The sequence below is a fragment of the Hipposideros armiger genome, unplaced genomic scaffold (genome assembly GCF_001890085.2).
Source record: "Hipposideros armiger isolate ML-2016 unplaced genomic scaffold, ASM189008v1 scaffold_23, whole genome shotgun sequence".
Taxonomy (NCBI): domain Eukaryota; kingdom Metazoa; phylum Chordata; class Mammalia; order Chiroptera; family Hipposideridae; genus Hipposideros; species Hipposideros armiger.
In genome coordinates this window covers 798,759-816,562 of record NW_017731373.1, presented here as the reverse complement: position 1 = coordinate 816,562, position 17,804 = coordinate 798,759, and the positions used below count along the sequence as shown (strand labels likewise).

General features: G+C 36.8%; 1 protein-coding gene across 1 annotated transcript in view; it reads left to right on the top strand.

Moving 5' to 3' along the window:
- DNAH7 (dynein axonemal heavy chain 7) overlaps positions 1 to 17,804 on the top strand; it is a 235,048-nt gene that overhangs the window by 42,493 nt on the left and 174,751 nt on the right. Inside the window, 4 exon segments of the mRNA XM_019635602.1 lie at positions 364 to 588; positions 2,767 to 2,913; positions 4,459 to 5,144; positions 7,653 to 7,839. Coding sequence (XP_019491147.1) covers positions 364 to 588; positions 2,767 to 2,913; positions 4,459 to 5,144; positions 7,653 to 7,839 — 1,245 coding nt within the window.

Genomic DNA, 17,804 nt, shown 5'->3' with positions numbered 1-17,804 from the left:
CACACACACACACACACACACACACACACAGAAATACACAACTGTACATTCACCCACTCACACACAGAATAGATGATACCACTCAGGTAGCACTTGCTTCATAGCTCCCAGAAACTTAGCATTCTTCTCTGGTTTTTCAGTGCTTTTAATGTGTTGTTTAGTATATTTTATTTTCCCCCCTGCTATTTTAGTAGAGGTGTTTGGGATTGATGAGACTAAAATGTTCTGCAGTCCTCTATCTAGAACCAAAAGCCTATATTGCTTCTAACAAGCGTGTACGTATTTATGCAATGCATTTCCTCAGGCTGTTTTTGACATGAGCCATTCATTAAAATGCCATCTGTAATTTTTGTTTCCCCTCAGGCTTATATTCAGAAAGTAGAGACAGTTGATATGATTGAACTGGGACAGAGACTGGTGGATTCTAAAAACTGCCTCGCCTTCCTCATTGAGTGTAGCAACTTTTCCCCGGCAGACATCCGGCTCAATAATAATGTTTTCCAGTGGTATGGAAGAATGGAAGAAATTTTCGATGAACACAAGAAAATCATGAAAGAGAAAACAGAACAATATCAAGACGGTCTTAAGGTTGGCACCATAGATATTTTAAATGATTTTCCTTTTCTGGACATGTGTAAGTTTTATCTTCTTACATAGCATTGTAACTCCTCCATTTCACAGGACATAGATTTTTAGCTTTCTCATACTATAAATCTTAGTAGAAGATAGTACACACTATACTGGCTCAATGTGGCATCGTTTTTTTATTTTTCAAGGGAGAAAACATTTGAATATATTGCCCACATATGGCCATGAGTGAAAATAGCATTTATCTTATATAGTTTAGAGTGCCCTTTTGAGTTATTTTATTTTTATCATTTAATGTCAACGCTCCCTTTCACACCTTATGATTGCTCAAGCTCCCCTAAGTCCTGGGCCTAGAATCATCACTCGTAACATTTAAGTAACCTTTTTTTTTTTGGTCTTACATATAAGATGGTTTGTAATTTTCCCCTCTCTACCTGTCCAGCCTCATCTACCTCTCCGCACTCCTTGTTCTTGACTTTTCAGTAACCCTAAGCAACCCTGAAGTCCCTGCTCTCCCACGCCTCCCACCTCTTGTATTTCTTTCTGTTCGCTCTAGAGGACACTCCTGCACGAACACGTGCTTGTCTATGTAGCACACTTGGCTGGCTTCTGAGAGGCCATCAGAGACCTTGGAGGTGCTTCTCCTCCGCTCCTGTTGCACTTTTCATGCATTTCCACTGGACTAATTGTCTGAACATTTTGTTATTATTTTCAGGTCTCTCTGCCCATTAGACAGTTAGCTCCTTGACAGCAGAGTTGTTTGATTTTGACCTGTTTTCCATTTATATTTCACTGGCCAGCACAGGGCCTGACGCACAGGAATGTTGTGAGCATTCCATAGCTGTTGTCTGAATAACTAACTTAGTATTTTCAGTCTCATTTTACAAATGAAAACAAAAAAACAAAGTTTCCCCAAGTGAAGAGGCTCGCTCCAGGTCAGCCAGTAGAGATGTCCTTTGATAGCGAGCCTAGCATCGTTCTACCACACTACAGCACATACAGTTAATTGGCAGAATATGTTGTGTGGAGAATAATTTATAGACTTCAAACAAACAAACAAACAAACAAACAAACAAACAAACAAACAAACAAACAGAAAACCCTTTATTTTAAACTGTAGTCTACATTTCTTTTTCAAATTTAGGCCATTTCAGAATTTTTAAACACTTGTAGAAAACATCATGAATAATAAGTATTAGACACTTAAGTTACAATATAATAGACTCTTAGAAAATGCTAGGTGGCCCAGAATTATCTATACTTTATTGCAAAGTATACTATTCTACAAACTACACACAATGTTGATGGACTATTTCCTCTCATTGTCATTCCCCCACGGGGCCAGAGCAATAAATTTGCCAGGAAACTAAAGAAAAAAGGACAGAAATAAACCTACATAATCTATAAAATACAAAATCTATTTTTGAATAACCTAGATTTGACTTTTGAATATTTTATTAAGAACTGGTTTTTAGATCTATTTCATTTGGAATGCCTTACCAATGACAATTTTGTAATAAGCCTTTCTCATTAAAAAAACACACACCTGTTTTATATGGGAAGGCTATAGTTTTTAGGCTTTTAAATCTGGATATATTTACCTTACACATTTCTTGTAAAGGGAACCCATGGGACAAGAAAAATAACCTTGTAATACTTCGTTTTAGCATTGCTAATTGAAGAGATATTTGAATGTCAGAACACAGAGATATTAGTTTTTTTTCCAGTTGTTTGTAAAAATGCCTCAGATATCTTTACAGCCCTTTAAAAATTGAAGTTTTCTTTCAGTCCCGTACTTCAATGTTATGAGATTTTTCAAATGCTTCTAAATCATTTGTTAGCATGCATTCTTCAGCATACTAAAGAACACCACTGTCTAACACATTCTTACTCATTTTATTAGTTAGAACTTCTTACATTGATAGTACAAAGTTAAACTTTTTCCAACTTGTGAATCACAAAAATCTTAATCATTAATTTTAAATCCAACATGTTAAAAGTTCTGCATATTTTAGATCCCAGTTATGCTCCAGATCATCCCTTTCTTTATATTTTGCCAGTGCCAAAATATATAATAATAATTCTGATAATCCTTACATATATTTAAATTTTCTCTTGGTGCTTAGGGGTTTTAACTTTTAAAATTAGTAACAACAGATGTATTTTTTTTTTTATTAGTTACGCTGTGAACGGTTTGTGGAGGAATTGGAGAGTTATGCTAAGCAGGCAGAAGAATTTTACTCATTTGGAGATCTTCAGGATATACAACGATACCTGAAAAAGGCTCAAATACTGAATGGAAAGTTGGATTTAGCAGCAGATAAGGTATATTTTAAAAATTCTAAAGGAGACAAATTATTGGGTTGTCAGAAAAGTCATGATGTATTCTATGTTTTGCGTTGCAAAAATGTGTCATGTCTTTTCCCACAACCCAATAGTTAAAAAGAAAGAGCATTGAATTTGCATTGCGTATTCACCTTTAAGAAATAGATTCAAATAAAAAAAGTTTAACTACATTTAATTAGAGAATAGTATAAATGGTACAAATAGATTTTATAGACGTGCTTCAAGGAGGAGCAGCATTGCTGTTTTCTGTTGGTAGTGATGACATTTCAGTGGCCTTCATCTGTTATTTGAAAGATAGAGTCATATCTCCATCTGCTTCTCAGTTTTTATTTTGTGTCATTTAAACATTTGCAGCATGTGATAGCACCTGGTTACTGTTTAGTTTTCTCATCTTCACAGAAGCCAGCTTAGGTTTGGAGGCTCTGTTTTTAAATTAGGCCCATTATTTTCTCCCATCAAGCCAGTTCCCGAGATTGCCATTTCAGAAATCAACTTCCTCATTAAAAGAAGCTGGAGGGAAAAAGCCATATCCTTTGCCATGTAAAATGCTTGACATTTTTAATTGTGTTTTTTGTAAAAAGGGGTCATATGAAAACAGACCGTATTATGATGCTCTACCATTTTTTTTATGTTGAAAGATTTTAATGTCAGATCAGGTAATTAAACAGTTTATGATAATCCCAAATATGCAGACACATGTTGAGATAAGAGAAATAAAACTTCGTAGATTTTTTTTAAAACAACACCACTGAAATTTTAAGTAACATGCATAATTTATATATGGACTCAAACATTTCAATTCTATAGACTTCTCTAAATTATTGACATCCTCACATATTTCACAACTAAACTAAGAATAAATTAATGCTTTCTTTGCTTCTTACCCTATTTTCTTCAAGACCCATCTCTGGTTGTACCTTCTCTACAGAAGCACCTGTGACCAAACTATTTCACAGCATGCTCTCTTATCTCTGAGTGATAGCATTTTTTTTTTTTGGTATAGGCTTTTATTTTATATTAAACAGCTACTGCTCTAAGATGTCTCTTCTTTTGTATTATATTATTATTGAATAAATGCTACTTAACTTTCTAGTATTTATCACTTGTCCTCTCAGCTAGATTACTAACTCCTTGGAGTTGGTACTTTGCAATAGAATATTTAAAAAAAATTTTTTCCACAGCACCTAACACAATGCTGTGTATACTAAAAATACATGAGTTCTTGTTACTTAATGAATGAAGCTATTTTCTCAGGGTATCTGGATGGGCAACGGCTTCTTTGTACATGTATCTTTATTTTATTGTGTTACATAACTTATCCAGTCATTGCTCTCTGGAAACTGTAATCAAAAAGACATAGGAAAAAGAAACTACTGCTCAGTTTTCTTGATAAGGCCTAATTTAAATGTAACCTTAGGGTTTAGTGAAGGTGTTGGGGGTCACATTTGATATAAATATTTTTCAAAACTTAATTTTGAATATCATTCATTTTCAGAATAATAAATTTAATACCTGTTCTTTCAGATTGAGCAGTTTAACGCTGAAGAGGAGGCATTTGGTTGGCTACTATCAGTATATCCTCAACGTAAAAAAATCCAAGATGGGTTGAACCCTTATCTTCGTCTCTATGAAACTGCTGTTGAATTTAGCAGTAAATATAAAGGATGGACAGAAGGACCGTACAACAAGGTGAATCCAGACCAAGTAGAAACAGATGTTGGCAATTACTGGAGAGGACTATATAAACTGGAGAAAACCTTCCATGATTCTCCAAATGCATTGTCAATGACAAAAAAAGTAAGAGCAAAGGTGGAAGATTTCAAGCAGCACATTCCTCTCATTCAAGTGATCTGTAATCCTGGTTTGCGCCCCAGGCACTGGGAGGCCATGTCCAACATTGTTGGTTACCCCCTGCAGCCAAGAGATGACTCTACCATCTTTTCTTTTATAGACATGAACCTGGAACCATATTTAGATAGATTTGAAACTATTAGTGAAGCAGCTAGCAAAGAATATTCTCTCGAAAAGGCCCTGGAGAAGATGATTAATGAGTGGGATACAATGGAGTTTGTCATTCTCTCTTATAGAGAATCTGGGACATTTATTTTGTCATCAGTTGATGAAATTCAGATGTTGTTGGATGACCACATTATTAAGACACAAACAATGAGAGGATCTCCTTTCATTAAGCCTTATGAAAAACAAATGAGGTAAAGTGAATTTATATGACAGTGTTTATACTATGTTACCAAAACCAAAACTTGTTTTGTTAACAAAATCATCACTTGTATGTAATGTACAGTTTTTCTTTTTGAAATTGATTTTGCATTTCATACTTAATATTTTAAATAGTTCATTGTAAGGAATGGTAACCTTCATTGCTTTTGAAAGAGTACTGATCCCTTTGCTATGATCTATAGTCATAACAAAGGTAGTGAACAGTCAGCATCCAGATATTTATTTGTATTGCCTGCCATCTGGTATTACATATCTGACTCTCAAAAATGATTTCGTGTCCATGAACAGTTTATAGAATGCATAAACTATAAAACTGAAGATAATATCATTTCCCATATACGAGGTCTGACAATTAAGTTTGCAAACTCATCCTAGAAAAAGTACTACATACCTCATTGCTGAATGTCACTACGGTCACTTTTGAAGCACTTCCCTTGGGAAGCTATGCACCGATGCCAGCGCCTAGTCCACCTTTCAAAGCAATTTTGGAACTTTGTCTGCAATGGCCATCAGAGCTGTTATCATATTACCCTTGATGTCCTGAGAAATAGAAGATAAATAGTTCTTTATCTTCAGGTAAAGAAGTCATTGGGGGCCAGATCAGGTGAATAGGGAGGGTGTTCCAATACAGTTATTTGTTTAATGGCTAAAAACTCCCCCACAGACAGTGCTGTGTGAGCTGCTGCATTGTCATGATGCAAGAGCCACGAATTGTGCAAAAAGTTCAGGTCATCTAGGTTTTTCACAGCATTTTCGGCACTTCCAAATAGTAAACTTGGTTAACTGTTTGTCCAGTTGGTACGAACTCATAAATATCAAAAAAGGTCAGCAACATCATTGCAATAAGTTCGCGAATTAATTGTCAGACCTCGTATACTAATTAGTTTGTTGTAGATGATCCCTAAAAGTCTTGCACTCTGTGCATGAAGGATAGCTAGATAAGTGCAAAACAATGAAACCATGATGCTAGTCTCGTGTTTTAGGGATTTGACACAGCCGATTAAATTAAACTCTTATCCTATCTGTTTTTTCAATTTCTATAATTTGTATTAAGCAGTTTATATTTTACCTTTAAAAAAAGAGTAAATCCAAGTCAGACTACCATCTTCTGTGTGAATTTGCATGGCAAGGGGAAGCTAACTGCTTGGTAGTACCTGCCTCTGATTATTGATGCCTTACCCTAACTTGAGCGCGCTCTGGCTCGGTCTCTCTGTGTGATCGCTCTGCCCCCTGCCCAGCTTGCTCCAACGTGCTCATCAAGACTCATTTTTTAAACACTCTGACAGTGGTATACCTAGATTCTATTTTTAAGGGCTATGCAAGAGGTCATTAGCCAGTGGGAACTTTTCTGCCCCAGATAGGGATTAGAGAAAAAAGAAGAGCACCAGAGGGAAGCAGAGGTGTCTCTTTCTTCTTGTGTAAAGAGATTAAACAAATTCATTGATAAGCATTGAAAGGGAAGTATTTTAGAAAGGCATTTGAAAATGCCTGATGAATTTTAGAACTTTTTACATTTCTTGGTTTTAACAATCTGAAATTATAGATCACCACTTATAAGTGATGTGTAATGTGTTATTATACACATAAAGCTATCCCATCTCTAAGTTCTGTTGCCATTAGCCAATCGTTCTTCTTTATGGCTATGTTATTTCTTAAAGCATAGTGGTTACAACTGTCTGGGTTCAAATCTGGCTGTATTGGTTATTAGTTGTGTGAACTTGAACCTGGTACTTACCTCTTTGTGTCTTACTTAGTCTCCCCATTAGTAAATATATGAGGATACAGCATATACATACCGAAACCTTAGAACTGTGCTTGTAAAATTGTTAGTTTATGGTGTAATTATAATATTTATTCTTGAAGAAATAAAGTCATTTTTGTTCTATATGTTTAGAAATGAATTGATAAACTATTATACTATCTCAAATGCTTCCTTCTCATGAATGCCACACTAATATATTTAAGATTATGTAGATTTTTCTTTAAATGCCAGTTACATCTTATGAATTTAAATATTTTGTTGTGGAAATATTGCCTTTATGGGCCCAATTAGAAAAAAAAAACAAGAATGTTAAAGGAAATGAGCCTTGGATATAACGACGTTTCCTAGGAAGTTCAAAGTGCTCTTCATTGAGAATGCTCCTACTGTCTCCAAAATCTCATTTCTCAATTTGTACCCTCTAACCATGGAATTGGATTGCAGAAAGGCTTATTGTTATGACATATGTGGAAACCAGCTCATTTACAGATAGGTATATCTTAACATGTACATCTATATAAGCATAAATGTTGATGCTATTATTTCAAAACAGATTTTATAGAACAAGTCTATGATTTGTCTTTGAATGAAAACAGGTGAACGGAAATTGGAATAAGAACATTGCATACAAGGTTGACAGTCTAGTCATGATTTTGAGTTTTGTCACCTGAAATGTTGCCTGGTTAGCTGTTGATAAGAGTCACTGTGTTTTGCTTCTCAGAGAATGGGAGGAGAAGCTCCTGCTGCTTCAGGAGATTCTGGATGAGTGGCTCAAGGTCCAAGCCACGTGGCTGTACTTGGAGCCCATTTTCAGCTCTCCGGACATTATGTCTCAAATGCCTGAGGAAGGCAGACGATTTACAACTGTGGATAAAACATGGAGAGATATAATGAAAAGTGTCATACAAGTAAGTAAAAATCCGAGAATGTGATTCTTTAGTTGAAATGACATGATTTTTGTTCTTAAAACGATCCAAATAGGCCATTGTCTTTTTCCCACATACATTCCCTTTTCAGATATTATTTTAGGCTTCTAGGAGCAAGGAATATCAAAAGCAAAATACATATTTTGCCCTGATTACTTCTTGAGGTGCAAATTGAATTTGAATTATTTAATGACATCTAGGTGTAGTCATGGTCCTTACCATGTGCTCTGATAGGAAGATGCTGTGGTCAGCACTTGGTGCCCCATCTAGTCTATGGCCCTTGGTTACGGGCTATACCACCGCTGACATGTGCTGTGATAGAAACCTGTCCGCATGCCAACCACTCCAGCAACGACTTTCTCTGTAGGGACCTCAAAAAAAAAAAAAAAGAGTTGCAAAGATAAATAGATCTAAAGAGCCCAATAAATACAAACAAAATGCAATCAATCAAGCAATCAATACACAAATACTGTGGAGGAGAACGTACAATTTAGGTTAAGGAGGGAATTTAATAAAAACCAGTAAAACTGCAAAAGGTATGATTTTTGTTCAATTTAAAAGATATTTACTGCCTGCAAAGCATGGTTTGTGTGTTTTTGAAAGTTAAGATTAAAATAGAAGAAATATTAATTATTAAATTATGTCATTAAATGAATATAAACTTCTTCACTGGTGTTTTGATCCAGTGCAATACTGTAAGGTAGGAAGAATATTATCTTCAAATTTTCCTACCCTAAAACAGAAATATGCATATTTTTCTTATTTAAACTTTGAAAGTTGTGATTATAATCCTAAACACTGATAATACTATATCAGCATCAACTATGATTTGATAGGGAAATATTCAGAAAGATGGACATGGGTTTGTTTATTTAATAAGTTTACTTCATTTTATATAATAATACATGAAACAAATTTCTGAATAAACCAAAATTTTATAAATCACACTGGTATTCCCTATTTAAAGAGCTTATTGGTAAGTCACTTTGTAACACATTTAATCATTTCTAATTGATTTTATAAATTTAGTCTTTCATATATTGTTTCCCTTCAACAGGGCAAAACCCTCATAACATATATTATATATTTTTTTATTTGGAAGGGGATGAAGTAGAATTTTTTTGTTGCCCCCAAAAAACAAATGGTAGATGTTTGTGTTCCCCTATTTAATATAATTTTTTTAAAAAATAATAATTTCTTATTTTGGTATTAGATTGAAATACTTTTCAAAATCCCACATTGCTAAGGCAATTTTATAGATTTTTCAATGTCCAGAAAAGAACAGTTGTGCTGGGACTAGTAAATAAAGGAGATAGATTTTCAATTCTATAAAACTGTTTAATTAAAAACAAAACAAAACAAAACATTACTTGCCCTCATTCTTGAATAAGCAGTTTTCTTTGGGTGACACCTTATTTATGTTTGCTATAAGACTTGATTATCTTTCTCAACTGGCTTTACATTTTCTTTTTCTCTATATGTTAGTATTCTGAACAGCTTTTGCCCATCTCTCTCAGACTTTGAAAATAAATGTAAATCCGTATTCTCTCAGGAAGGCTAATGAGATGACCAAAGTGGTAGAGGCCACTGGACTAAAGGCTTGGTACAAAAAGCCATAACTTTCAGTCTTAGGGATTTCTAATAAAGGTTCTGTTAGAACTATGCCAAAAGAAAAGACTCGGCGGTTAAAAGTAGATTGTAAATGATATTGTTAGTTTAACTGGCTTGATTGAGGTGTCTTCTTGGTTCCTTGCGGTATATATATGAAATAATTTTATGTTTTGGTACCTGTTCCCAACTGTGCCTGACCAAAGCTCCCTTCTCACTTGGTAAAGCTCCCTTATTGACCTTTCAATCTAATTCCAGAACTTTTGTCACTTTTGTTTATTAAGATATTTTTGCCTATGAGGAGTATCTGTACCTGTTTCAAAAACCTCAATCGCATGTTCTCAAAGCTCGTCTCCTCCCCCACAGAGCAGGTAAACCTGAGGATCCAGAGGTGAGGAGGTGAGGGGACTGCTCTTCCCCACCCCCACTGCTTCTGTCCTTCCTGTGTCCTTCCTGTGCTTGTCACCAGGTGCTGGGGCAGGAAGGTGAAGAGAAGGAGGGAGGAAGTTAGGGGGAGAGAGAGAGAGAGAGAGAGAGAGAGAGAGAGAGAGAGAGAGAGAGAGAGAGAGAGAACGAAAGTAAGAGGGCATTTACTGATGTATCTGACCCAACCAAAATGGCTGTTCCTTTTGTCAGTGGTCGTAAGATGGACAACCTTCTGTCAGCCGTGTCCATACACTGTGCCTTTGCTATTTGTCATCACAACTAGTCTAGCTTTTGAACAATTGTGAACATGTGAAGTTCACAGATGGGCTCAGTGTGGACAGGTAAAGACCCCAACACGCTCTGTCTGCTGAGGGACTTTATCTTGAATATCTCCCGTACATTTGGTCATCCCCTGTGAGATTTGGCTGCATCTTCAAGCTGACTTACCAGTGATGGCTTTTACCACTTTCTTCTCAAGTGTATCTTTGGCCCCACGCTACAGCAGTGTTTCACATATTTGTAGCTCTTAATTTCATCTAGGGTCTGCAGCAAGGTGGGATCCATCTTCTGTACCTCTTAGTAACCTCGAGCACAAGTCCCTTGCCCCCTCCTTCACCTGGTCACCCCACCATACCATGCTCTTTCTCCCAGGGTTCTTTTCTTGCTCTGATAGCATTGGAGTAGGTCAGTGCACCTGATGACAGACCGGACTTCCAGTTGGGAAGGAAGATGTTAGCCTCTTCTCTTTACAGTCACTTGAAAAATTTTCTTGGGACTCTCTTGTATGCCCCCCCCCCCTGCAAGATGAGGCCAGTTAATTGCCCACCAGTTGGAGGTGAAAGAACTGGATAATCTTCCGTCATGTATACTGCACATACCCAAACTTGACTTTTGACCTACACAAGTCTTCTTTTGTATTCCAGACAAGGTAGAAAAGGCACTTCTGAATTTCCCCCCAAGCCTTTTCCTCTTATAGTCTAACTTCATCTCAGTAAATATAAACACCGTTCGCCCTGTTGCTTAAGCCAAAAACATTATTTTTCTTTTTGCCTCTACTGTAGTAAATATGATCACATGGCACCAAGCATCTCACCTTTTTCTAGTGAACTGGAAACCTAAAAACCTCATCTCCCTGACACCTCAACATCTATGTTTCTGAAAGTGAATCAGATTGCGATGATTAGATGCACTGATTTGGGATTAGGAAGGGATAAGTGAAACAGCATCTGTCTTCTTGCCATTTTAGCTACTTTTGCTGTCAAGCTAGATCATGGACACGTGACTTTTTTTTTCTTTTCCAACAGGGCTTTAATGTCTGATCACCAATTTTATGGGTGTTTAGAGGTGGTGATGATGGTGTCTGATCACCAATTTTATGGGTGTTTAGAGGTGGTGATGATGGTGGCTTCCTGATCCCACTCTCTGATCCCTAGAATAACAGCCACCACGATGTGTTCTTGAATGCAGTCGTCCAGTGGTGGGATCCTTTTGTCCTGATTGGAGCCATGGCAGTAACCCTCCTGGAAAATCAGTTCCACAGTTTAGAATCTCTTCTGGAAGCCCAGGCCTTCCAGTGATTTTGTAGTCACTTAATTCCCTATGTTAAATCTCATTTTTGCTTGATGTACCTAGAAGGATTCTGCACTGAACTAAGACTAAAGATGCCAGAACTTCAAAGATGGGACCTAGTAATGTTTATATGACCCGTTGGGTTTTTAGGGTAGTGAAAAATCTAGTTACCATTTGAAAATGGAACACTGGTGTCACCTGGCATGCAGTGCAAAAATCACTTACCTAAATTATGCTCTGGTCTCCTGTAATGAAGAGTCTATTTTATAGGCCATGCTTTGGTGGACCAAATAATAGGTCAATATAGTAGGAATTTGAAATATGAGGGCTGTGAGATGGGCTGATTTTTTTTCTAAAACACTGGAGAAATTAAAGAAAGAAATTGGCATAATTCAGGGTTTAGATTCTCAAGACATGATCAGAGGACTAAGGAGCTTCAGTGATGGCCCTCGAAGAGCCTCTTATGTCTCATACAAATATGACATAACCAGAAACCAGTGAGTGATACAGTCTGATCCAATGGTTTGCCAAGTTACAGTGTATTTAATTCACAGCCTTGTCAGATTTATGTTAAAGGTAGTTTATTTATTGGTAAGAAGCGGGATGGTGATTTGATTGACTCTGGGTACCTTGATCCTCACACTGCAGACCTCCCCTTGTCAGAAGCCTGAGCAGTATGGAAGGCAGTGTACTGTAATGTCCATCTAAGGAGGAAAGAACCTAAGTTACATGCAGTCAAATGTATTGCTGTGCGTGCACTTACTAGAGATACTGGTTTCAATGTGCTAGTCAAGGAGATGTGAATGGTCCTGTTTATTTGCTTTTTCCACCAAAACCTGGCTTCCATAATGGCCTACCTAACTGAAGTTGAAATGCCAGAAAATCCTTGATTTGTCTTAAATAAATTAGAAATTGGTTTACAGATATTTCTGCAAAATATGCTTGCACCATCCAGAAATGGCCATTACAGCCCCACTTAGGGGTGGCCCAAAAGGGCAGGAGGAAGGTTATCCTTCTAGTGGGCGCACCTTCAATGAATATATTGTGTTTTTTAACCTTGCTTAGAAAGAGAGATGGTCAGAAGTGTGGTTCCACATTGATCATGGTCAGTAGTGAACAGTTTGGCTGCATATCAAGGACTTGGAAGCAACAAGATTGAAAGTGTGGTAACAAGGCTGTCTGGGACAGAGGTATAAAGGATCACAGAACAGACTATAATATGAGTATATTTGTGCTCCATGTAAACGTTTCATAAGGGATAGCACTGTAAAAAGAGACACTTGATAATATAGTTGGCCAGTTGACCTATTTTACGAATGTCACCTGGCATATGCCAGTGTATGCACAGTGAGCTATCAGTAATCATATTGAATAATATGAATAGAATGATCAATAATAGTATTGTCCATCCTGGGGTGCTTTTGAGAGTTTAAGCAATTAATAAATAAACCAGTGAAGCAAGCATACAACAGAACTCTCCTCATCAAACTGGATACATGGTCACTGTAGCCACCAACAAAGAAGCTATGATGGCAGCGATGGGAATTATGGAAGGACTTGTCATTATTGGCGACCCTTTACCAACACTGCTGAGCGCCCAAGCTGCCAACAGCAGAAACTAACTTAACGCTTCTGATACAGCACCACACCTGAAGGGAACAGGCAACCATTTAGAAGAAACTAAATACATTGGGCCTCTTTCTACATCAAAGGGGCAGTGATTTGTCTGCAGCAGATGGACTTTTTCTTTCTTGTCCCAGGCCTCTACCAACACTGTCATTCGTTGACTTGCTGAATGACTTATTGTCACAGTTTCCACACAACATTGCTTCTGCTAAAGAACTCACATTACAAGGGAAATGAGGCAATTGACTGACACTCGTGAGATTTACAGGTCCTAATGTGAGCACTGACCTTATAAAACGTGGGATGTCTCATGTTGAAGACTCAATTGTTCTACCAGCCGGAAGAAAATAGTTTGTGAGTTTGGGGTGCAGTTCTAGAGGATACATAGCCGATGTTCTCAACCAGCTCTGAGTATATGGCTTTTCCCATTGACAGAGTACATGGGCTTAGGAGGTAAGGAGTGAAAATGAGAATAACACTTCTCGCCAATTCACCTAATAAACTAATCACAAGTTTGCTTCCCAACTTTTCATTTTGCTGAGTGTCCAGGGGAGAAATGCTTTTATATGGGGACCTAGCAATGGTTTCATTGCACAGGAAGTTCTTGATCCGCTCACTCTATCCTTCGTGTCTCCGTCCTTATAACTTTCCACTTTATCCTAGCCACACTGGCTTGCTTTATTTATTTCTTTTTAATCACACATGTCAAACACACTCTACGCCAGAGCCTTAGTGCTGACTGGATCCTCCTCCTGAAATATTGCCCCTCCAGACATCTGCAGAGCTAATGAATGTCTTTGCTTCCTTGAAGTCTTTTCTCGAATATGACTTTTATAATGAGTCTTACATTATATTTAAAATTGATACCTGCCTTTGCCTTCCTGGCACTCTTAGTCCTCCTTTTCTTATTTGTAGTATCAATCACCTTCTAACTTACTACATGATTTATGAATTATTATGTTTATTATTTATTGTCCATCTCCCCGTGGAGGCTGGAATCTTTGTTTTGTTCAGTGTTGTGGTCCAAGCACTAAGAGCAGCGCCTGACATGTAGCAGGCCCTCCATCAACATTTGTTGAGAGAGTGAATGAATGAATAATTAAATTGCAATTGATCCTTGAATTACTGATAGTTCTAAGAATTCTGAAGTTTTTTTTCCTGAAAATTCAGTTTTAATAAGGGGGCCCTAAGATCTAGGTTAAGCCTAAAAACATCTTGGGTCTTGAAAAAATTTTTATTCCTGGTGAAGTCAAAGGATCTCAGAGTTCTAAAGGGGCTTAAAGGTCTACTCAGTGAACCCACATTTTTCTTCTTGGTGCTTTAAAAGGTTTAGTGAGGATCTTATCATTTTCTGTGGTCCGGGGATTTCTGATTAGAAAGTTTATACTTCCGGAAGTTTACTGAACTGGCTTGAGATTAATTCCATTAAGTATATGAAACTGTACTTTCTGTAAAGCCTCCTGGCAACAGTGATTAGAATGCTCTCTCTATAGATCCAAATGAAAGTTCCAGGCCCCTTGATTTCACAGACATTTGATTTAGAAATGTAAATCAACAGTAGATTGTCATTTGAGCTGATGAGAGTGTTGATACTTGTGAAGTATTAATAAAAGAAGACACACAAAATTTGTATAATTGCTCCTTTAACCAAAAAAAAAAAAAAAGGCAGTTAATAATTTCTTTTCTTTCCCTCCAGGAGATAGAAAGTAATTAAAGTGTCAAGGGAGTCATACGTAGTTTTAATTTTCTAATAGTTTCCTGTTATAACATCTTATTGTTTTGGCCTAAGAATATAGCTAATAAGTACTAGCCTGGTACAACATAGAAGGATGTACGTTCGTTCCTTGAGTTCCTCTGTATGGCTACAGGCTTAACTTATCCTGCAGTCACCTAAGCATTCAACACATATTTCTGGAATGCCTACTCTGTACCAGGATTTTGTGGTAATGCTTAAAGGGACTTAAAGCCTGTTTTATTTTACTATAATAAATATCTTACCTGAAGGATGGCAGATTATAAACTGTCATTTTAACTCCATAAAACTGATTGAATGATGGAGGTGCCTCATTTTCCCCTAGAATAGTAGCTGTCTGTCTCCCCCTTTCTCCTCAAGAGACAGCTATGGAAGGGAAAATAAAAAGAGTACAGTAATACCTTGGTTTGCGAGCATAATTCGTTCCAGAAACAAACTACTCATATTCCAGACATTGGTCGTTTACCATGTTAAAATGTATTACAAATGTTTATTCATCTTGCAGAACACTCGCAAACTACATTACTTGCAATCCAAGGTTTTACTGTAGTTTCAAGTATATATGTGTTTTAGGTACCATATTAGGAGCTTCAAATATTTTATCTAGTTTGGTCTTTATAACAGCCTTGAGAGAGAGCTCTTATCCTCATTTTAAAGATAAGAAAAGAGAGACTCAGGTTAGGTAAATGACCCAAGGTGACACAGGCAATAAGGAGCAATGTGGGTTAGGAACCAGGTCTGTGCTTTCCTCAACCTAATGCAGCCTTTATTATGTTCACCTTCTCACAGGAGGAGAGGAAAGGCAGCTTAGTTTCCAGTCATGAGATTATTACTTTCATATATTTTTTTCTTAAGTCCATATACAGAAGTACATAGATTATTGCCTGTGTTCATTTAGAACTAGCATATTTGGCTCATAAATGATGAGCTAATATAGTTAAATAGTTTTGATCTGAATAATTCAATAAAAACATTTTTTTACTTGAATGCTGTTTCCAGAGGTATTTCTTTTGTAATTATAATATTCAAAGAAACAAATAGGAACTGTTGTTTTAAATAACTGAATTTTTTTAGCTTTCAAATCTCAGATCCAAAATAACAACATTCCAGCAAGTTCTTTGGCTGAGAATAAAACAAATATTGGTAATTTCTGAAAGGAATTTTTCACTACCCTTTTTTTTTTTTTTCTTTCTCAACAAAGAGAGGCATGCTTTTCCAGCAGGTGGCACTCTAAGAACACCATTTTGGTTTTGGATTTAGAACAAGAGCACTATGCCATGCTTTAATGAATGAATTGCACGGTTCAATTATGACCCGAGTCTCTTGCCATGCTTCTTATTGTGTGTGTTTTTGTAAATGTTTATTTGAAACATAAATGTTATTTGAAACTTTTAGGAAATATAATTAAATGCCTTTTTAAAATCATATCTCTTTAAAGATAAGTGAATCTAATTATGTTACATATTTCATATGATCCTTTTATTGAGAAAACAGGTATTAATGATAATTATTTTATTCTTTGATTAAATTGCTGTGTTTCCAAGGTACATTGTTGTAATTCAAAACAAAGAAAAAAAATTATGTCTTTCCTTTTCAGCCATTCAAAGTATATGAACAAAAACATATTTAGAGACTCCCGCAACACAATAAAATTTCTGTATGAGATAATTTACAGCTGACAGTTTTGGTTGATCTCAGTCATGCCTGAGCCTAATTGGCTAATCTGGAAATTCTATGTTTAATTTCAAACAATATATATATATTTTTTTTTAAAGATTTTTATTGGGCAATTGGGGGAGGGGAACAGTGCTGGGGAATCAGGGGAAGGGGAACAGACAAGTAGCTGTCCTTTTGTTCTTCAGTCTAGTTGTGGAGGACGTCGCTTCACTGGCCCATGTTGGTATTATCATTGCCCTCTTCCCGGATGAGGCAGATCAGATTGGTTGCTGCTCACGGCGGCTCTTGGCAGCTCACACCAGCTGCCAGTCGCTCACGCTGGCTGCCGGCCACACACAGTAGTTGATGGCAGCCCACTGCAGCAGGGGCTGCAGCCTACGCCGTCGCCAGCGACTCACGGCAGCCCAGCTCCAGGTCGAGTTGTTGTTCAGCATCTTAGCTGTAGAGGGCAGTGTTACTGGCCCTCATATGTGGGATCCGAACTGGGGCCCTGCTGCTCAGAGCTGGTGTCCCAAGCCAGCTTTTAACCAACGCGCCACTCGGCCGGCCCTCAAACAATATTCTTTTGACCTAACTTTATATAAATTTTCTAAAATGTCCTCTTACTTATATTAATAAATATACTAATGTGTTGTCATGAGGTTTATTACTTGGCTTGGTGATTTAAATTTCTAGTATGGTTTAGTACCTCACACCTTTAAGCTTATTTAGTAAAGGACTTTTCTTACTTTGTCATCGGTGTCAATGGTGAACACTGAGTTTGAAATTATAAGACCAAGACTAGGCACAGATGACATCAACCGTGTGTTAAAGAAAAAAAAAAAGCAAAAAGAATTTTATCTCATATATATCTACATTGTATTTTAATGTGTATTTCTAGATGTTTATAAATCAGTGGTTCCTTGTGTGGATATTTTGAGAAATCAATAAACTACTTACTTCTTTAAAGTATCAGTTCTTAAGATCAGCTTTTGGTTATAATTCTTAGTTTAAATCCCACAGCATAATAGAAAGCTTTTTAAAAAAAGTACTTGATTGTGTTTCAATTACTTTAGAGCAAACAGCTCAAAGTGATAGGATGTAATAGGATGATTCGAAATCTGTGCCTTAAGGGTAGAATAGTCTTAATCTCTAGAGCAGCGGTTCTCAACCTTCCTAATGCCGCGACCCCTTAATACAGTTCCTCATGTTGTGGTGACCCTCAACCATAAAATTATTTTCGTTGCTACTCTATAACTGTAATTTTGCTACTGTTATGAATCGTAATGTAAATATCTTTTTGTTTTCC